The sequence below is a fragment of the Neurospora crassa genome, linkage group IV (genome assembly GCF_000182925.2).
Source record: "Neurospora crassa OR74A linkage group IV, whole genome shotgun sequence".
In the NCBI taxonomy this organism is placed as follows: Eukaryota; Fungi; Ascomycota; class Sordariomycetes; order Sordariales; family Sordariaceae; genus Neurospora; species Neurospora crassa.
Window position 1 is genome coordinate 5903313 of NC_026504.1, and position 21444 is coordinate 5924756.

General features: G+C 41.2%; 7 protein-coding genes across 7 annotated transcripts; 3 read left to right on the forward strand and 4 right to left on the reverse strand.

Annotated features, from left to right (window-relative positions):
* The first annotated feature begins 184 nt into the window (after window positions 1–184).
* NCU05165 (pyridoxamine phosphate oxidase) lies at window positions 185–2098 on the forward strand. The gene is made up of 2 exons (XM_956776.2): window positions 185–924; window positions 984–2098. Exons 1-2 carry the CDS (start codon window positions 362–364, stop codon window positions 1222–1224), a joined length of 804 nt encoding a protein of 267 aa, XP_961869.1. The 5' UTR covers window positions 185–361; the 3' UTR covers window positions 1225–2098.
* On the reverse strand, window positions 1280–2212 carry NCU05164 (short chain dehydrogenase/reductase SDR). Its single transcript, XM_956775.2, has one exon. The coding sequence runs from the start codon at window positions 2106–2108 to the stop codon at window positions 1389–1391; it is 720 nt and encodes a 239-aa protein (XP_961868.1). The 5' UTR covers window positions 2109–2212; the 3' UTR covers window positions 1280–1388.
* Window positions 2213–2430: 218 nt separating this feature from the next.
* NCU05163 (hypothetical protein) lies at window positions 2431–3530 on the reverse strand. The gene is made up of 2 exons (XM_956774.2): window positions 2861–3530; window positions 2431–2802 (listed from the first exon to the last, which is right to left on the reverse strand). The coding sequence occupies exon 1, from the start codon at window positions 3371–3373 to the stop codon at window positions 2873–2875; it is 501 nt and encodes a 166-aa protein (XP_961867.2). The 5' UTR covers window positions 3374–3530; the 3' UTR covers window positions 2431–2802; window positions 2861–2872.
* Window positions 3531–3764: 234 nt separating this feature from the next.
* On the reverse strand, window positions 3765–5796 carry NCU05162 (hypothetical protein; the record flags this gene model as incomplete). The annotated part of the gene is made up of 1 exon (XM_956773.2): window positions 3765–5796. One exon carries the CDS (start codon window positions 5794–5796, stop codon window positions 3928–3930), a length of 1869 nt encoding a protein of 622 aa, XP_961866.1. The 3' UTR covers window positions 3765–3927.
* A 1124-nt stretch (window positions 5797–6920) lies between these two features.
* NCU05161 (alpha/beta hydrolase fold-3 domain-containing protein) lies at window positions 6921–8278 on the forward strand (the record flags this gene model as incomplete). The annotated part of the gene is made up of 2 exons (XM_956772.3): window positions 6921–7683; window positions 7803–8278. 2 exons carry the CDS (start codon window positions 6921–6923, stop codon window positions 8276–8278), a joined length of 1239 nt encoding a protein of 412 aa, XP_961865.3.
* A 571-nt stretch (window positions 8279–8849) lies between these two features.
* On the forward strand, window positions 8850–10538 carry NCU05160 (ATP-dependent Zn protease). Its single transcript, XM_956771.3, has 2 exons — window positions 8850–9694; window positions 9757–10538. Exons 1-2 carry the CDS (start codon window positions 8858–8860, stop codon window positions 10378–10380), a joined length of 1461 nt encoding a protein of 486 aa, XP_961864.2. The 5' UTR covers window positions 8850–8857; the 3' UTR covers window positions 10381–10538.
* On the reverse strand, window positions 10517–10948 carry NCU16904 (hypothetical protein; the record flags this gene model as incomplete). Its single annotated transcript, XM_011396148.1, has 1 exon — window positions 10517–10948. The coding sequence occupies one exon, from the start codon at window positions 10946–10948 to the stop codon at window positions 10517–10519; it is 432 nt and encodes a 143-aa protein (XP_011394450.1).
* Between the last annotated feature and the right edge of the window lie 10496 nt (window positions 10949–21444).

The following is a 21444-nucleotide window of genomic DNA, read 5'->3' on the forward strand; positions in this document are numbered from 1 at the left end:
AAATTTGATAAATCGAGATGCCCGAATGTTGAGCTTTTCCATCTACTGTCCCGCGCCTTGATACGGCAATCGGCACAGACTCATGTCTAAAGGCCAATGATCAGCCGTCACCTCCTCTTTTCGGCTGGACGGGAACTAAACCGATTCGACCGCTCGGATTCAAGACGGTAGCACCCGCTGCACTTTCCCCTCCGTGATAGGCTCTCCACGCTTCAGCTTCAATGAATGACTCTTCTTCACATGAGTCAAACCGGGAAGACCACATCATAAGGTACCTATCTCATTCAAAATCAACTTTAGCCCATTTCCTGCCAACGACACCATCAACCTCTACCACACTCGGATCTTGGTACCAACCAAAATGGGCAAATTCCACACCACTCTCCCTCCCTCTCTCCTCCCTTGGATCCTCTCGCAACCCGTCTTCTTTGTCACCACCGCTCCCCTTTCTCCCCAGGGCCACATCAACGTCTCGCCCAAAGGCACCTTCCCCAACATCAACTCGTTTGGCTACATTCCCACCCATGAGTCCGAACCAAGCAAGCCAGCCCAATTCTGGTATCTCGACCTCTCCGGATCCGGATCGGAAACGATTGCCCATCTGTACGAACCGGAAAATGGGCGGATCACAGTCATGTTCTGCGAGTTTGGGAAAGCGGCGCCGAGGATTGTGAGATTGTTTGGACGAGGACAGGTGTTGGAGAATGGGACGAAGGAGTTCCAAGAGTGGACCAAGAAGGAAGGCGTCGAAGTGGTCCCGGGCGCCAGAAGTGTCGTGGTGGTGGAGGTGGAGCTGGTGGGCGATAGCTGCGGGTTTGCGGTGCCGGTGATGGAGTTTAGGGAGAGGCGGGAGGTGTTGAATGATCATTGGCGGAAGAAGGTGGAAAGGTTCGAGAAGGGACTGAGTAAGGAGAGTTTGGAACGGTCAGTCTGGCTTTTGATCTGGGTGGTAGAAGAGGATGCTGACAGCTAACGGCATACAGATACTGGGCGTACAAGAACGCTTGGAGCTTGGATGGATTACCGGGCATGGAGGTGGCGAGGAAGACAGGCGAGAAGGAGGGGATTGCACCGATTGAGAAGATGGTTGGGCCGATGGCGAGGAACTTGCCGTATTCTCGAAGGAATTGGTACAGCTCATTGGGCATTTGGGCGGTGATATTGCAGGTTGTCTTGACCGCCATTGTGGTTCTGGCTGGCGAGAGACTGATGGGATTTAGATGAGTATTTCCATGGTTTAGCGAACAGCGTTTCCATCATTCAGATCATGGACTGTATTCCAGGGGTCACATATAGAAAGGTCTTTGTCCATTAAGATATTCTTCTGGCTATCATGTAAAACGCTATCATGTCTTTTGCCCAGGAGGTTCCCCCCCAAAAAAACACATTTACCAAGGCACATTCTCCCCCCTATAGTTAAAGAACTTGCCGTTGTCCTCGTCCTTCAACCCATGCACAACCTTCAACTGCCCGGCCACACTCTCCTCCGGGCTCAGCATCGCTCCGTCACCACCCATGTCCGTCTTCACCCAGCCGGGACACATGACGATCACCACGGCACCCTTCAAGCCCGCCTTTCTGAGGTCGGTCGCCAGATGGGCATTCAACATGTTCAACGCGGCCTTGCTGATCGAGTACGCCGTGGCCCGTCCCAAGCCGCTCAGCGTCATTTGCACGCTGCCCAGCGTAGAGCTCATGTTCTGCACCCTGACGTTCTCGCTCAACAGGCCCTGCTGGAGGAGGAACTCGAGCAGCTTGGCAGGACCGAGGACGTTGGTCTTGATGGTGTCGAGCAAGTCATCGGGGGCCAGCTGCAACGACGAGTTCTGCTCGGAGAGGTTGACGCCGGCGTTGTTGATGACGTAGTCGATCTTGGTGTCTCCGAGAGTGGAGCGGGCGGTCTTGGCAAAGTCGCGGATGGAGGACAGCGACGAGGTGTCGCATTCGAGGATGTGGGTCTTCTCGCTGGCGAGGGATTTCAGGGAGGAGTGGTCCTTGGAGAGGTTGCGGACGAGAGCGAGAACGGTGTTGTCTGGGGACTGGGTGAGCTGGCGGACGATTTCGAGGCCGATGCCGCGGTTGGAGCCAGTGACGACGTAGGTGGGCATTTTGTGTAGGTAGGTAGTGGATGGGTCTTGTCAGTCGTGGTTCAGTTTGTTGTCAATGTCAATGGCAAAAAAAAGTCGAGAAACAAGGAGATGCTCAGACCTTCTTATACTTACCTCGAAACGTGGTTTATAAGCAAGAACGACCGGCACAATGGACCGGATCTACATGGACGGAGGGGTAGACAAGGACTGGCCTCGCTTACAAAACAGGGGTAAAGCGGTCCGTGCCAGCCCGGCCACCAGCGACTCATGGTTCTGTCCCGCGAAACCCTGGTGACACTTGGCTGAATAATGCTGATGACGATGATGGAATCTAGAATGATCCATGATGCTATGTTCCAGTTGCTGTTGTTGTTGTTGTTGTTGTTGTTGTTGTTGTTGTTGTTGTTGTATGTACAGAGAAAAGTGATTAAAGAGTGTAGTTGTTTCCCCCCACGCGCCTCAATGCAGTTGTTTCCCAGTGCCAGTGTCAGTGCCCCCCCGTTCACCCCTTTGCCTTCCCCGGACTCCTTCCCAACCCCCACCCAAATCCCCCCAAGCCGCTCCCTTTCACACCCCTTAACTCCATCTTTCCCTTATCCCCGTATCCCTACAACTCCGTGTTCCCCTCCACAACCTCCCTGGCACTCCTCGCACTGCTCCCCGGCACTCCTCGCACCGCTCCCCTTCCTGGCACTGTTTCTCTCATCTCAGTCTGCCATATGTTAGCCATGCATTCTTCCAAGCATCCCTCCCCAGATACCTAAACTCACCAAGCCAATGACTTAGAGCTTCCAGGGGCAGGTAGCCTTGTAGGCCTTGATGCCACCCTCGGGGTTCCAGCAGCCACCGGAGCCGGACACGATACCGCTGTCAGAGCAGTCGTAGGTGGAGTAGACGGTGAGCTGGCACTTGGGGTCGAAGAACTCGACGTCGATGGACTGGAAGACGGCGCCAGCGTAAAAGGTGCGGCAGTGGTTGCTCTCCGTGTTGGCAGGGAACTCGATGGCGGGGTACTTGATGTGGTCAATGGGGCACTGGCGCTCGAGGCCGAAGGTGACCTTGCCCATAACCTCGGTGTACTGGTTGCTGGTGGGGGCGGCAGAGACGGAGCTGACAGCCGCGGCGGCGAGGAGAGAGATGGTGGTGAGGAACTGCATTTTGGCGGTGGTTTGGTTTGGTAAAGGAGTGTGGTGAAGTTGGTTTAGTTTGCTGTTGTTGTTGTTGTTGTAATGATGAGGAAAAACGATGGCCAGAGAAGAGACAGGATGGAGGTTCTTATACATGTTTGTGATCGTCAAGATTGACAGATTCTCGACATGGATGCATCTTCTCCAGGTCTCAACATCCTTTTCCCCTGAAAGCCATTCCGCTTGCGTGGTCGATCGTCGTTGAGGCTCAAAACGACTGTTACTATTTTGGCCCCCGTGAACATCCGGACCATGTGGTGATATGACGTGTGGGGTCGATGCTTGTTTCGCTTGGGGAGTGATGTGCATGAGCTAGAATCGCTAGAAGGTCAAGCGAACAACTTGGCGCCAATGCACTAACCATTGGCTGCTGTCATGGATATAGCTTCTCGGAGTATTTCGTGATGGTGCAATTACCTCCTTTGCACACCGCGTACACCGCCAGCTAGTAATGGCGAACTTGGCGAAAGGGGAGCTAAAAGGGGGGGTCAACAACCACCAGACAGTGCAAATTGGCAATCCCGTAGGAAGAGAGATCGGCAGACGAGGAATGACATGAATTCCATGAACGCTCGCTAAAAGGAAGGCATGCTATAACAAGAACGCTAGCTAAAGAAGAAAAATGACAGCGATGTCGGGTATGTCAAAAGTCAATAGATCTTGGTGATGGAAAACCGTGGCCGTTGATTTTCCGACCCGCGCTTCGGGCTCAATGTCGCCGTTGTTTTTATTGTTGTTATTCCCGGCGTTGTTCTGGTGTCTGTCGGCCCCGAAGTAGTCGACGCATTCGAATCCTTTCTCCCCGCCACACCCCCTCTCAACACATCCCCCAACCTGACAAACTCCTTACCTTCTACCGCATCCACCCATTGCTCGATTCTCTTGAGGTACAAGCCCTGCGCGCACTTGGCTACCGCGCCCAGAAAGTCCACCTTGAGCGCGGCCTCCTCGACTTCCGCATCCCACCCGTGACCCATCAACTGGCCCATCCTGGCACTGTAAACCCTCCTCAGCTGCGTCTGCTCGTATTCCATTAGGTGTATCCAGTACAGCTCCGTCTTTCCTTCGTTGTCCGGAACATCCTCAATGCCACCATCCTGTCCTTCCTCCGAGGCCTCCTCGTCACTGAACACGTCGGCATACCGGCTCCGGTGCGGCTCCTCTTCGCGCTCAACACCGCCACGCAGGAACTCGGGAAATTGTGTGGATACCCACCGCGGCATCGTCGACACGCATTCCCAGTCCACGACACCCGTGATGCGCCCGTTCTCGTCGACGAGCATGTTATCGAGTGACAGGGAGTCGCCGTGCCAAAGGACTGTACGCTCTGGTGGGTGCACAAGCTGCGGGAAGAGTTTGTGCAAGAGGCGGGCTAACTTGCGGGCGACTCGAGTAACTCCTTCTGCTGATTCCCTCTTCTCGCGGTCTGTATCGTCGGGGAGTTTGGGCGGTGGCTGAGCAAGAGTAGCGCTGTGCTCCTTGATGATGACGTTGAGGTAGGACCGGAGCCAGTCGTGGCTTGATTGGAACGGCCCTCTCGACACCGGATAATGCCAACGCTCCCCCGTAAAGAACACTGGAGAGACCATGGGCCCAGGCTCGGGCATCATCAGGTCCACATAGTCGCTGTCTCCCCTCGAGGTAGCTCCCAGCGTGCCTATTCCCCTAAACCCCGATTCCGTCATATTCCCGCACCTCGACAGCTGCGCCTGGAACTCGGCCATCCTTCCCACCAATCTCTCCTTCTGCCGCATGTTCATCTTCCTCCATCGCAAATGCGCCGGTTGTCCTTCCAACAGCTCCATCAAGATCCACTCGAACCCAATCTCGTTATCACTCGTATCGTCATAGGCCACCACCACGGGAACGGGAATGTCGGTCTTGCACCGCACGAGCTGGAGCGAGGCAACCTCGCCTCGGGTCTTGTTGTGCGGGTCCACGGGAAGAATGACGCGCATGAGGTAGCGGCCATGGGCTGGGGAGTTTACGTGGTAGAGCTTGTTGTAGGTGCCGGAGGAGTGAAAGGTAACGACGCATTGCGAGGGGGAGGTTATTCCGAGGTGGCGGCGGACGACTTGGGCGATGGCGTCGATGTCGGGTTGTCGGGCCCAGCGGGGCTCGATGTCGAGACCGGCCGACTCCCAGAAGAGGCCGGAACGGCTTGTGTCTTGGATCGGCGTTGTTGTTGTTGTCGTTGTTGTTGTTGAGGCAGCGGCGGCGGCGGCGGTTTCTTTGGGTCTGGTTTTTGAATCTCTTGCGTTTGATGCTGTGGACGTCGCACTCGAGACACTGGAGACAACGGACGACTTTGCGCTCGCTGTGCGGAGGGTTATGAATTGCGGCTGGACCTTTTGGGGTGGCATCCTGCCGAATTGAAACCAGCCGTACCCGTAGTCGGCATCGGTGTAGGTGGTGGTCGCGGTGCAGGTGTAGGTTCGGGCCTCACATCCTGAATGATGGTTTGCCGATGAGGATGGCAGAGCGAGACGACGAACTTGGTAGCGCACACGCCCGGCCATGGCGCGGGGGTCGGGTGTGTCAGAGCCTAAAATTCGGGAGGGTGGACGGACGCTTTCGGGGGACCATGCAGCGAATGGCGAGGGGTCACTGCAGAATCAGGGTGATGGCGTCGGGTACTTGTATAAGAGGAGGATGCTGATTGGTGGATTGGGGTCTGCAGGTGAGGCCGTTTTGGAACGTCGCCGTTGGAACTGCCTCTAGGTGGACATTAAAGTCAACTTGGAATTATCATGATGGTGATGATATCCTTCAAAACTACAGTCTTGTGAAAAAGACTTTCGCCTTCATATACCGTTTTTTCCTACATACCAATGCTTCACCCTGACTAGGGAGTGGAGGGGCTGGGGAAAATCCCGGGACAGATCAATTGGCACATGAGGCGTGGAGCATGTCCATCATTCGGCACTCTCTCCGTCATCGAATGGGGACCCCGACGGCCCTTGTCGATAGCTTCCTGCAAGTCAAGAACCTGCCAGCCTGCCACGTTGAAAGACAGTGAGTGATCAAGACGGTAGTCAGACCACTGGCGGTCTATAATGGGAAGTATTGACGACATCGCTTTGGGATAGGCTGAGAGACACCCAATGACAACATGGTCCATCAGGAATGTAAACAAGAGAAAAGTAAACAAAAGGTGTCGTCGAGAGGAAAGACAGCCATCCCTTGCTGTCCTGTCGCGGACTCTACACTAGGTTCGGCCCGCAACGGCTGGGATAGGGGGACTGAGACATGCGATGAATTGTCTCACAACTGAACCGCTCCATGATTCAGATGAACACTTATGATGTTCGGGATGTCTTCCACTTCCTGGGTACCTCTAGTAGTCTACCTCTAGAGGTAGTCGACCTTCTCTTCAATTGTGACGTCAACCAGTCACGCCGCGGATCGCGGCGGGGGGGATGTTACTTAGTGTAGCATGAGGTCTCAGCGCACTTTACGCAGTACCTCACTGCTGTACACTAGCGGGCGCCTGTAAGTGCCATCCCAGGCCCCGCTCGGGGAACCACTCCGAGCACCTCCATCTCACTACAGCTGAATCCGTCTCTTTCCCTCCCGCTCGTGCAAGTGGAATTCATCAACAATTGAAGCCAACAACGCAATTCCGGCCTGCAGGCGTTACAACATGTCCAACAACTCTGCCTTCACCTTTTCTCCTCCAGGGCCCCAGCACCCTATATTTTCTTCAGCCTCGACACCGAACATCGGAACAAGCGCTTCCATCGACCCGCGCATCCCTACCGTCGGGTCCCGCGCTCGCGATCTCCACTACTCCATCCGCGACTTTCTCTCTACCCATCCACTCCTCGAGCTCGGTGGCCAAGAACACTTTTCTGTTGAGCGTCGACGCCATCAAGACGTGTTTGGTCTCCATGCCCTACCCAAGGACAAAATCCATCCGATCGATGACGTCGAGTTTACTGCCATCCGAGGGCCCCATGGGACGATTCCTGTTCGTATTCTGTATCCAACTTCAGGAAAGGACAACCGCAACAAAGGAAAAGCAGGGGCCTTGATATACTTCCATGGGGGCGGGTATACCGTTGGATCAGTAGACGAGTTTGAAAATGGACTTCGCTTGATCGCCGAGGAGTCAGGCTGTCAGGTCTACGCGGTGGAGTACAGACTGGCGCCCGAGTTCAAGTACCCGGTGCAATTGGATGAGTATTCGGCCGTGATCGACTGGGTGCAGGGCGAGGGAGGGAAGACAAGAGGGGTCCATCCTGAAAAAGTAGTGGGTGGAGGGGATTCGGCGGGCGGAAACATGACAGCAGCCATCTGTTTGAGGAGGATGGATGAAGGACGAAAGCCACTGGCTGGGCAGATCTTGCTGTATCCCGAGGCAAGACTGCCGTTTGATACGCCGGCCGCGACAGAGAACAATTCCGGTCTTTACCTGGAATGCAACGGCATCTTTGGCTTTGCGAGCAATTACCTTCCACGATCCGAAGGCAGGTCGTCTATCTCAGTCTTCTTCTGCCATCCATCTAACCCATTGCTCTTCCAGACATCTCCCCCCAAGACCGTTACGTCTCGCCCGGTATGCAATCCGTCGAGGACCTCCGTCATCAACCACCCGCCGCCGTGTTCACCTCTGGCTACGACCCCCTGCGAGACGTCGGCTGCGAATACGCAAGCAAGCTGTCACAAGCTGGAGTACCGACTCGCTGGCGTCACTACGACAACCTCACCCACGGCTGGCTTCAGCTGACGGCGTGGTCGGAAGTGGCAGAGCAGGCTGTCAAGGATGTTGCGCACCAAGTCAAGAGGCTGGTTTTTGCGGCGACTGATACACATACGCTCAAAAGTCCTCAGGGCCAATTACCAGTTGACAGGCTCAATGTGCGTGACTTGACGTCGGCCAATTCGCAGCGCGGGCAGACTGGTGATCGGCCAACCACTAGAGCCGCTCGCACCACTCGCGTTACCACCCCCTTCAAAATTAACACATTCAGCAAGCCGCGAAATCGTTTGTTGGATTAGCCTCGAAACGGAGCCAGGGCATCTGCACTTGTGTCAACTAGATTCAAACGTGGAACTGTGGTCATACCAAGTTTGCAGGCTCGAAACCGGGCTGGCAGCATGTCTACTGCTTATATCTGGGACATTTGGTTCCACCTCTCCATCTTGGTCTCGACCTGTATCCCAAGGTCATCCTCAGCGTAGCATTGGAGGTGTTAGTGCGCGGTACGGTTCTTGACAGGCCTTGCAGGCTAACTCGGTGATGACTGATGACATTCCGTAGATCCCGTATTCCACCAAAGCTACGCCAAATCAAGACTTCCCAGCAACCAATCGTTCTTGTAGTGTGATGGCGCCTTCAATCGGATCGGACCCGCGCGTCGTTCCACGTCAGCTTCAACTCGTCACATCCAGGCAACAACCGTTCCAACATCCCCACTACAACCAGTCAGAAGTCACTGTATCTTCAGGGGCTACCAAACAAACACGCTTCCCCGCAATCCCAACCTCCCGTCCCATCTTCCTGGCCAAATCTTAAAAAGACACACATCATCCACATCTCTGTTCATTTCTACGGCCAACGTCAAGATGGAACCCGACATGGACCACCCTCACCACCCTCCTCCCGGTCACGGCCACCCACCGCCTCAACATGGGCACTATGAAAGGACAACCGCCGAATTCTTCAACCACGCCTCGGCCCGGCGCATCGACACACAATGCGTCATCGCCGCCACCCTCAAAAGGCAATATCCCAACCTCGAACTAACCATCGCACCCATCTACTCGGTCAACCTTCTCGGCTTCGCTGCGGCCGGCCACGCCACCATCACCCCGCTCACCGAAGACCTCTGCTCCTCCGCCAACAAATACCCCACCAGCCTGTCCACAACATCCTACGTCCCGCCCGCCCGACGCATCGACAACTCCCCCGGCTTTTTGGTCAAGGACATCATCTTTGCCAAGTACCTCCTCAAATGGCAATCCAAGGAATTCATTCTGTACATCGTCGACGGGCGCGACGGGGCCTCGGCCTACCCGCACCTGAAGAACAACTACATCCTGGCTCCGTCGACGCACCACTCCGAGTCGCTGTTGTTGGCCGCCGGTAAATGGTCCGACTCGCTGCTGAATGAGATTTGGGTATATGATCACGGACGGTGGGAGAAGAGTCGGGAGCTGTGGGAGAGTATCCAGGGAGCGAGCTGGGAGAATGTGATTTTGGATGGAGACATGAAGGAGGCCCTTATCCAGGATCACCTGAATTTCTTTGAGAGCAAGGAGACGTACAAAAAGTTGAAGGTGCCATGGAAGAGGGGAGTCATTTATTGGGGCCCGCCGGGGAACGGCAAGACGATCAGTATCAAGGCCATGATGAAGACGTTGTTGGATCGGGAGGATAGCGTGCCGAGCTTGTATGTGAGGAGTTTGGTTTCGGTGAGTGCCCTTTATCCATCCGTTGACCCAGAGCATGAAATGGGAAGTGCTAACAAACGTAGTACGCCGGCCCTGAATACGCCCTCTCGCAAATCTTCCAAAAAGCCCGCCAGTTCGCCCCCTGCTACCTCATCTTTGAAGACCTCGACTCCCTCGTCACCGACAACGTGCGCTCCTACTTTCTCAACGAAGTCGACGGCCTCAAATCCAACGACGGCATCTTCATGATCGGATCCACCAACCACTTGGAACGGCTCGATCCCGGCATCTCCAAGCGTCCTTCGCGGTTCGATCGCAAGTACCTCTTCCCCAACCCGGACCTCAAGCAAAGAGTCGCGTACTGCAAGTTCTGGCAGAACAAGCTAAAAGGAAACGAGACCATTGAGTTTCCGGATGTGTTGATCCAGAAGATTGCCGAGATTACGGATGATTTCAGCTTTGCGTACATCCAGGAAGCCTTTGTGGCGAGTTTGCTGACTATTGCGAGGGATTCCAAGGAGAAGGAGGAGATTTTGGCAAGGAGTGGGATCGAGGATGATTGGGAGAGGTTGACCCTTGGAGACTCGGATGGCAGTGATGATGGAGGTGACGGTGGAGATGAGGAGGATCTGGACAAGTATGTGCTTTGGGTTGAGATCAAGAAGCAGGTTGCTATCCTGAGGGAGGGGATTGAGCATGAGGATTGATGCTCGTATTAGCCATGCATTCACGTCTACTGAAAGGGTGGACTCGAAGAGTACGGGTTTACGAAAAGTCCAGCGGGCGAACTATGTGATTGAGTACAGCTAAAGCATAGGTACCTCTACTGCTATTACCAAGCAATTACACTGACTTTTCATCATTGACCATGTCCCCAGGTTGAGCCCAATCATCCAGCAACTTCTGAAGCTCTTCGGAGGTTATCTCCATATCATTGTATTCGAAGTCAAGGCCCAGAAGCGAATCGACAAATTCGTCAGCGTTGACTACCAAGTCCGGAACCGGTGGTGGCGTGAGAGTGTCAAGAGACTCCGACGCTGATGGTGTCGTACCCGATCCACTGCCGCTCTCCCTTGGTTTGTCGTGGGAGAGATCCACTTCTGTAGTAGGTTGCGGTCGCGGGTCGTGTCCAGATGCTGGTGACTGTCGGTATACATCAAGTAACCTCGATTGCAGGTTTGATATGATTTCGACCAGCCGCGGCATTAAGCGCTCTCTGTTCTGGAAATCCTGGTCAGGCAAGCCTTCAAGCTCCCTTCGGACAATCGGAGGCATCTCTCTCCGAATGAACCTCGCATAATCCTCCAATTCGCTGCCGTCTGATTCCTCGTAATCTGTGAATTGAGAACTGTTAATAGTCTGGGTACATTATTGTAGTCACAAAAGAAGCGAAGGCTTATAGTGTTGAAGCATATCGCTTCTATCAGCCTTATCAAAGGCTATCAAGGGTATCCGATCCACTCTAACCGTGTATATAAATATCGTGAGACTAGCTCACTCCTTTCTTCTCTTTCTTTCCTCTAACTTAATTAAACTGCCTTTCTACCGAAATGTCTTCGTTCTATCCTTCTACTTCAATAGGTTATGAGTCCGGACTGCGCGCGCTTACTACTGCGAATAAGCTAAGTTTCCTTTCCTTACTTTCTTTAAACGCGTTTGAATTTATTATTTTACGATATTTAGAAACGTTGCGCTACAGTTAAGAAATCTAAACCCTCCGAAATCTCCCTTATTTCGATAGAGGTATATAGACTCTAGAGCGCTTAAAGTATAAATATTAAAATAAGGGTTTGTGCTAAGGTAATTGTTCGTCTGCTTAATTATAGGGCTACCCTATTAAATCGAATTTATAGAGATTTTGCTTAAAATACTAAAATCTACGTTTAATATTATTAAAATTGTACTCTAAGTACAAAATCGAAGATAATAATTCGTTAAATCTATTAAGATTATTATAAGATAATTAGAAATTACTTATTTAGCTAAATTTTAATTAAAATATTTATTATAATTATTCAATTAGAAGTATACCGGATATCGCCTACCTTATAATTTAATTTAAAAGTAACGCTACTATAGCGAAAATATATTAGAATTACTTTAAGTTTCTATTCCGATAAAATATTCGTATTAGTTTACCCTTTACTTTCGATTTATAAAATTTATTCTTGCAATATTGAGGCGTAGAAAGCCCCCGGCCGTCTTCTATACGGGTATAGTACTATCGAATAAATATAGTTTTAGTGGTAATAAGACTTTAGTATTATAATATTCGTACTAGTATAATTTCTAGCTTCGGCTATTCTAGCCCGCTATTGTAATTAGATATTTAAATTGCCGCGGTTTCCTTCGCTTTGCACGCAAAATTTTTTTTTTATACGCTATAAGAATTTTTAGTAATTCTAATCCCGATATACCCTACGTCCCTACTATTATTACTTTTTTATTTTTTATTTCTTCCCTATTTATATTATTTATACTTCCTTTACCGCTAAGCCTTATTAATATTTGGGGTTTTAAAGTTATTACTCTTCTAAATTATTTGTATTTTAGCGTTTAAGAAACCTGAATATTTAATTTATAGATTTTATACGTTGAGGATTCTATAAGTAGTCCTTAGAGTTCTAATTCTTCCGATTTTTAGAATTTTAGTAGTTTTGAGAGTAGTTTGTTAAATCCTAGAATTTTAGTAAATTCTAATAGATTATTCCCTATTATTAAACTAGTTTCCTAATTTAATAATGTCTAGTAATAGTAATTTGTTCGTTGGAGCTAATAGTATTACTAAGTTTGGTAATAATAACGATTGGGTACGTTAGAAATAAAATATTTCGAATTATATTCGAATAGTTGGAAAAGGAGACCTTTTAGAGACCTCCGTTAAGCCGAAGCGTAAAAACGACGAGGATAATAAGGCGTATAGAGACTAAATATAAATATTGTTACGAGCGACGTGGTCACGAGAGGCAAGCTAATACGTTGATTCCAGGTCTATAGTAGAATTATAAGATGAAGAAGAAAAGAGGGAAATGTATAAAGGTGCGCCCTGCGTCTGGGGTTTTGACCTAGAGCTTGGGCGGCTTATATACGCGGCCGATACCTACCGTATCGGTTATTGTACCGTACTACAACTAAATCCAATCCGCTAGTACTATAATATTACCCCCCCGGTATAAAAAGATTCGTCCCGAATCGTATACAACGCACTATCCGAAGCTAGATATATATAAAGTAGGCCCCCAGCTTATATCTACTAATTAGAAAACGTATAAAAAATAAAAAAAGTTCGCCGTTACTTTAGCTCGAATATAGTCGCTTTCTAAATAGAGGGGGGGTATTCTTAAGCTTTTAATTAATTAATTAATTTTAAGTCTCTATACTATTACCAACTACGCCAACTATCTACTACAATATATTAAACAACCTACCTAGTAACTATATTAAAGTAAGCCTTTAATATACTTCTTCCTCCTAATATAGAATTATATTATTTCCTTATACTAATATACTACCTTATATATTACATCCTTTTTTTTACTAATATATTATTATTATTATAATTTAGGTTAAATTCCTCTACTTCCGCTACTCGGAGCTAGTAGTCTAATTTCTTTAAAGGACTTAACTAATTTAAATACTTTTTATAGAATATTTTTACGAAGTACACCGAATTTTTAAAATTCTATATATTATAGTATTCCGGGTCGGGGTCGTATCCCCTCTAATTTACCTAATATTAAAGTTTTCCGTAAAATATCTTCGACATTAGGAGTTCCTCTACTTTCTATTCGATATTATCCCCTATATATTCGCTATCCAGCTCCTCGGTATATTACTTATATAGGGGGTTATTTAGGTATTTCTTTAAATAGTCCGTATAAAAAATATTAGTACTCTATTAATTTTCTAGTATATTTAGGCGGTAAGAGTATCCGTTTATTTCTTTAATTATAAATTATTTACTAGTTAAAGGGAAGTCTAATTTATAATTAGGCCTATTAGATAGTTCGCTCCTTTTAATAATAAAGACCTTATCCTCTATATTAAAGTCGGGTATATAGTAATATTAATTTATTTACTTTATTATCCAGTTCTACGCTTTCAATATTAATTCCCTTACTTTAGTAATATATTTTTATATCTTCTTAACTATATCCTAAACATCCTTACAGTTAAACTTTTTCTATATTAATAATTGGGCGCTATTAAAGTTAGTACGTAATTCCTAATTGAGGGTACTAAGTATAAGGAATTTGCGAAGCACTTCGTAGGGTTATATCCCTCCTAGACTCTTATAAAGTATACCTATCTATATTATATCTATAGCCGGGATAGTTTTAAACCAATTATTTTAGAAGTAGTTTATAAATAAATATAAGCGCTAATCGAAGTATTTATTTATAATCTCAACCTAGCCTATAATTTAATTGTATCCTAATAATACTAATTTCTATTTAATATTCAAGATTTTAGCCAATTCGTTAGTAAAGTCTATAATAAATTATAAACTACAGTCGGAAATAACCTCCCTCGGTAGGCTGTAAATATAATATTAATCCTTATAGTATATATATACTATATCCTTTACTATTATATTTATATAGTATAGGATAGTCTAAGTAGTTTTACTAAGTTAGTCAATTATAATTAATATATTATTAAAATTGTAATAGTCTTTTGGTATTAATTTATAGTCTATAATTAAACTATTTTAAGTATATTCTAGTACGGATAATAGATGAAATTCTCCTAGGGTCTTATTGCGAGGGATTTTCGAGGTATAGTATATTAAGTAATTTGCGATAAAGCGATCGATATCTTCTATTATCCCTAGTTATTAATATTGGGTAGCGATTAATTATTTAGTTTTATTACGATCCGGGTAGGTAATTATAATTTTAGAATATAGTTTATAAATTACTCTAGCCTGCAATATATTTGGTAGTACTACCAATTTTCCATATTGTATTAGTATCTTGTTATAAATAATAAGTTAATACCTATTTTCCCCCCGGCGAGCTATATTTCGATAAATTTCGAATTTAATATTAGTTTTATTCTTAAGGATTAGGCGATTTATTAGGACGTAGCCTTCTAGTAGTTTATCCGTAATTAATACCCCTTAATCCCTTAATATTCTAATAATTTTTGGATCTACTTCTATAATAACTATACTAATAGTATTAATAATTTTGGGTAGGTAGGCGTTAATAGTAGAAACCGAGCCGTCCGTATATATTAAAGAGCCGTCTTCGAAGGTTTTAAAAATACGGATCGTCTGGTAAGCTTCCTATTTTACCTTTTAGGTCTTTAAGTTTTTGGATTTCTTAGAGAGGGTATTGGCTATTTTATTGTCCTTACCTAGATAGTAGGATATAATAAAGTAATACTAAGTTAGGAATTTAATTTAACTTATTTAACGAAGGTTTAGTAATTATTTCGTACTAAAATATTTTAATACTTTGTAGTTTATAATAATTAGGAATAGCGTTTGTAGTCCTACAAATTCCGTTCGCTAGTATTATAATACTTATATAATAACTATAAATTCTTTATTATAGATTAAATAATTATACTCTATACTATATATAGTTTCGGAGAAGAATATAATTAGCTTCTAATTACCTTCTACTTTTTGCAATAGAATGCTAATTATAATACCGTTAGAGGCGTCCGTTTTAATTTATATTAGTCGATTATACTTAAAGTAAGTTAAAATAAGCGTATTTAATAAGCGTAATTTTAATTCTTCGAATACTATTTAATAATCTTTATTCCAACTATATTCTTCCTTTTTCTTAGTAAATACTATTAATAGCTTTACTATATAACTATAATCTTTAATAAACTTCCTATAGAAGTTATAGAATCTTAAAAAGGATTATACTCCTTTTATATTCGTTAGAATCTACCAATCCTTTACAATAGTAATTTTTTAGGGATTTATAGTAATACCGTCCTTACTAATAATAAAACCTAAGAATTTTATTTTCTCTACATAGAATTTATACTTATTTAAATTAGTTTGTAAGCCGGTTGCCTCCAATTTAGCTAGGACCTTTTTAATATATATTTTATATTTTTCTAAACTATTAGAAAAAATAAGAATATTATCAATATAAGCGCTATAGAAATTATTTAAATATCCTATTAAAGTATTATTAATATATCGTTAGAACGTCGACGGTCTATTAATTAATTTAAAAGGTAATACTTTATACTTATATACCCTATATCGAATATAAAATATTATTAATTCCTTATCGTTGGGATATATATAAATCCGGTAGAAGGCTTGCCGTATATTAATTTTCGTAAAAATTTTTATTTAATTAATACGTAAAATAGTTTCTTTAATAAATAGCAACGGGTATTAATCCTTCCTTATAATTATATTTAATTTATAGTAGTTTACATAAAAATATAAACCGTTATTAGCTTTAAGTACGAAAAGGATAGGTATAGCCTACGGGGTTGAATTACTTTTAATAAATCTTTTTACGAGAGTTTTATTAATATATTTCTAATAAGTTTTTAGCTTATTAATTATTATTTTGTAGAAGGGACTATAGTTAAGGTCTTTAAGTCTTCCTCCTTCTAAATTAATCCTATAATTATTTAAACAATAGTCCAGTAAGGTATTAGATTATTTCTTACTAAAGATATCGAAGTATTAGTATATATATCTAAACACCTTCTTTCTTACCCTTTCCTTAAGCTCTTCCTTATCCTCTATTATTTAGTCCTTTCGCTATTAGTCTTCGATAAATTAATTTAATTTATAGAGATTAATAATTCTAATATATTTCTATTCTACGAATTTAAAGAAGGTTTTAATACTTATAATTACTAAATTATTATAATGCTTATACTAGCCTAGTCCGTCCCTCTTTAATTAATAGCATCCCTAAATATTTTTTTTTTAATAAGGGTCTACTTTACGCTCTTCGTTTAATATTACTATATATTCCTATTGTAATAGTAATTGCTAGTCGGCCTCTTCGAGAGGTAAGTATTAATTATAGAGCTTACGTTCTATTTTAATTAAGTCCTTATTCTCTCCCTTTTTTATTACTTTAACTTTAGATTCTTTGAACAATTTAATTAGGCGATCTATTAGTATTATTAATTAAAGCTCTAGTTCTAGTATTTAATTAACAGTTAGTTCTAGCTCCTAAATGCAATAGTATACCTTCTTGAGGAGTAATATTTTAGCCCTCTCCTCCTACTCCTCGGCGGCCTCCTCTTCTTTTATTTAGGGAAAGATGAGATATCGGTTGGCTATATCTATTAGGATACGGTATTTCTATATCTAATATTTGCTGAGGATTAGGTCGTAGTTTGAATTAATAATTATTATTACTTTATCGGAGAGAATACGGTTTTAAATTTAAAGAGTGCCCCTAAGGTATAAATCGATTGTTTTACTATATTTACTATTATAATTACCTACTATATATAATTTGAAACTTCGAAGCTTCTTAATTTTAATTTAATTAATAAGACGGTTAGCGAATACTTTATTTATAAAAATATTTCTGTTTATTCCTAAATTAATAAGTATATTAATTGTAGTTAAAGATTTTCTATTATTTATTATAGTATAGGAGGTAAGTAATACTTCCTTACTTAAATAATTGTTTAAGAAATTTATTTCTATTTTTATTTCTATTACTAATTTAATCCTTAGGAGGGAATTTATAATTCTTAAAGTAATTAATTTTTTGGCTCTTCGGTATCCCTCTTGGCCTTGCAAACGAACTACTCAACTAGTTTGTTAATATAGTTAGAATTACTATATTTATTAGGGCAATCCTTAAAATAATAGCCGGTCTACTTATAGACAAAATACTTATTCTCTTCTAATAACTTACAAACTTCCTCCTTAAATATATTGGAAGGATACTAGTAATCCGAGTTTGAACTTTTAATTACGAATGAAGAAGAAGAGGATAAACCCTTAATTTTACTAGAAGTATTCGACGAAGAAGAAGAAGTTTTAATTTCTCTATTTTTACCCTTATCTTTCTACTTAGATTTTTATAAATACTAATTATTCTTAATATACTTCTTCGCTATACGTACGAAAGTAGTAAAGTTGATTATATTTTCTCTATAACTGAAAAGGAGAGTATTTTGGATATCGGTCGGGAATTTCTAATTGAATTCCTACTTTTAAGTATTAATTAGGCGGTTATATTCGTTAGCTAAATATACGAAGGTATTATAGAAGTCCTAGAAGTTTTAATTTATTTTATATTATAATTCGTTAAATTTGAAGATAGCTTTCTCTTTGTAATTATAATTATAGTATTTATTCTTAAAATAATTAAGTAATTATTAGGAAGTTTTAAGATAATATAGGTTATTTCCTAGATAGGGCTTTAGGTTTTGGGCCGCCTTGCCGGCCGTATGATTTTCGATATATATTTTCTTAGTTTTATTATTTATAAAATAGTTAGTATTAAATTTTAATTTATTTTAAATATAGCGATACTATATATCGAAGAAAATAGTATCCTTATTCTTTTTATTATAGAAGTATAGTAAGTCTTTTTCTTTTATTAATAATCGGCTAGTATTAGAAGTAGAGAGGTTGGAGGTTGGGGTATTTTTATATTTGTAATTATTATTAGAATTGTAGTTACTTGTATGTTATTCTAGGATTTTTTAAATAGATAAATTAATAGTAATTTTCTTCTTTTACTTTTATAGATTTATATTTTCTTTAGTAAGGTAAATAATAATGGTATTTAAATTAGTAATTTTTCCCTCCTTTAGGGCTACTTCTATTCCTAATTCTTCTACTTAAGCCTCGATAGCAATAAGTATATCTTTAACTATAGATAGTTCGTAATATATTAAGGTAAAGTTATATTTAGTTTTATTTAATTTAATTAGTAATTTAAGGTACTTATAATATCCTTCGGAATTTAATTATTTGTAATTATAGGAGCGGTTAAGTAATAGGCTCCGGTCGTTGTACGAACTTTAGTAGTTGGAACGGGAGTAATTTTAATTTTGAGAGTTATTAATACCCTTAGTATTATTATTTATTTGGCCGTCTATAGCGGTGCCTAATTTAATGAACCCGAGGTATAATTCTTTAATTAAATTAATATTCTTTTTATATAGCGATGCGTTTTTGTAGTGTAGTATCTATAGTTTATCCTTATAATTAGTAATTACTACGGGAGTATTGGAATTAGTTATTGTATTTTTAAAGAGAGTTACTTTCTTTTTAAATTCGAAATTTTTATTTTTGGCTAATTTCTAATAATTAAGGAAATTTATAGTATATTCGTATATTTTACCTAAATTAATATTTAAATTAATAGTAATAATTTAATATCTATATTACTAGGCGAGTACCGCTTCCGTAAGGATAGTGTATAATTTAATTTTTTAGAAGATCGCCTCTAGGTTAATAAAATCCTAGTAAATATTTTGAAATATTGGAAGGTCTACTAGTAAAGGTCCTACGTAGGATTTATTATAATATAAATAATCCAACTAATATTCCTTATTAATAGTTATCAATAGTTAGAAGGTAAACGAAGGGCTATTACTTTTTTTAGAATAATATTTTACAATCGTACTAATTTTCGTATATAAGAACTCGTATAAATCTTCTTTCTTAAAGGTATAACGAACGTTAACCATCTTTTTAGTAATTTCCTAATTAAAAAATACAATTATTTCCTTTATATTATTAGGCGCCTCTTTATTATTTAAATTAAATATATTTAACGTCCTAAATTAAGCGTCCTATTTATCTTTAATAGTAATAACGTTTAATAAATATTAGTAAAAAGCGTTATTCTATTTAATTACAAACTTAGGGGTAATAAAAATATTATTAATATTAAAAATAATTTACTTAGCGGTAACTTTATTTTTCTAAATTCTAATAACCTACTTTTGAGTTTTATTAGTTTAAGTACTTACAACGGTAAATACTTTTAATATAGTATTCTACTTCTTCGGCGAGGCTTAAGCTATTACCTTTTCTTCGGGGGTATATACTATCGCGGGGTAATCTTAGCGATGCGATACGATTAGGATTGTATATAATGTAATTAGATTATTTTTTTACAGTAATAGGATATTTAATTTCCTCCTTAGAAAGTATAAGATTAATCTTATAATTATTACGAGCGACGTAGTTACGAGAGGTAAGCTAATATATTAATTCTAAGTCTATAGTAGAATTATAAGATGAAGAAGAAAAGAGGGAAACGTACAAAGGTGCGCCCTGCGTCTGGGGTTTTAACTTAGAGCCTAGGCGGCCTATGCACGCGGCCGATGCCTGCCGTGCCGGTCATCGTGCCATGCCACGACTGGACCCAATCCGCCAGTGCCGTGACAAATATAATATAAATTTTAATTTAAGTATATTACTTTTATTATTTATTATTATTATTTTATAGGTTGTAAATAGATTAAAGACTTTGAAGATCTATTTAAGAAACTTTAGATTATTAAATAAGCTTTTAATATCCTTTAAAAGTATTTTTACCTTAAGGGGTTTATTAATTTCGTTCGTCTTTATTACGAATTTTAAAACTTTACCTTTACGGATAATAGCGATATTTATATTTATATAAATTAGTTGCGGTAATTATCGAACAATTTACGTACGTTAAATAAGATTTGTAAGATACCAGCGCCCTTATTGAATTATAAATTTCTTTAAGGCTCTAGTAAAAAGTATAGCCTTTTTATATAGGTTTACCTTTAAAACTATAATTTATTCCCTATCTACGGAATTAATAATAGTATTATTACTTTGGTAATTACTTTCGACGATGTAGTTAAAGTTGCTACTTAAGTTGAAGAATAGTTGCGTTTTAATTAAGAGGAAAAAGTGTTATACGTAATTAAGGCTAATATAGCTAAAATTATTAAAAAAAAGAAAATTAAAGTTTTCCCTTAGGCTCCCTATTTAGTATATAGGGTCCTATTCTATAGTAATAAGTAATATTATAAGTAGTACCCGGAATTTAATTAGAAGATCAGAAAATATATATTATAGTAATTATTTATTAAGACTACTTTTAATATATATTATACTAATAATAAGTATAAGGGTTTTAATTATTTTAATAATGCTAGGAAGTTACCTATAGTAATATTTGGGTATTATAGGGTGTAGGAGCCCTAGAGTAATACTAACGAAGAACCCCTACGTAAGTATTAATATTGGGATTAGGAAGTTCTTTATTTAACGATTTTTAACTAGCCCGGATATATTAGTACTATTTTTTCCCTTATAGAATTATTAGATATAACGGTTTTAGAATACCCTATTGTTATTCCTCTAGTCCAATCTATATTAAGTAATTTAGTTATTATATTAGTTATAGAATATAGATTTAACATTTTTCTTAATAACCTTCGGTACTTATTCGTTTTAAATATAGGCGCTACGTATTATTTAGTGTGTTCTAATAAGGGTTTTGTATTACTACGCCCCTACAACGGTCTTCTAATTCTTAGTATTAGGAATATTGTAATTACTCTTTATAGTATTAATATATTTAAAGTCTATATAATTGTTAATAGTAGGTCTAGCTTTTTGTTCCTAGAAAATATTTATTATATACCTAAAGTTACTTGTAATTTTATTTTAATTTCGGCCTTGTAACGAAAAGGCTTTAATTTTACTATTTTAGCGGAAGGTTGGTTCTATAGTATATCTAGTAATAAAATTAGATTTATTAGGATTGAGTCTAGTAGCTTCTATTATTTCAATTAGGTTATATTTACTA

What these genes read in the sequence shown, in the direction of transcription:
- NCU05165 (XM_956776.2), top strand. Translation starts at nt 362, where the DNA reads ATGGGCAAATTCCACACCACTCTCCCTCCCTCTCTCCTCCCTTGGATC. An exon ending in AGTAAGGAGAGTTTGGAACG is followed by an intron (nt 925 to 983) that starts GTCAGTCTGGCT and finishes AACGGCATACAG; the next exon opens with ATACTGGGCGTACAAGAACG.
- NCU05164 (XM_956775.2), bottom strand. Translation starts at nt 2,108, where the DNA reads ATGCCCACCTACGTCGTCACTGGCTCCAACCGCGGCATCGGCCTCGAA.
- NCU05163 (XM_956774.2), bottom strand. Translation starts at nt 3,373, where the DNA reads ATGTATAAGAACCTCCATCCTGTCTCTTCTCTGGCCATCGTTTTTCCT.
- NCU05160 (XM_956771.3), top strand. Translation starts at nt 8,858, where the DNA reads ATGGACCACCCTCACCACCCTCCTCCCGGTCACGGCCACCCACCGCCT. An exon ending in ATGTGAGGAGTTTGGTTTCG is followed by an intron (nt 9,695 to 9,756) that starts GTGAGTGCCCTT and finishes TAACAAACGTAG; the next exon opens with TACGCCGGCCCTGAATACGC.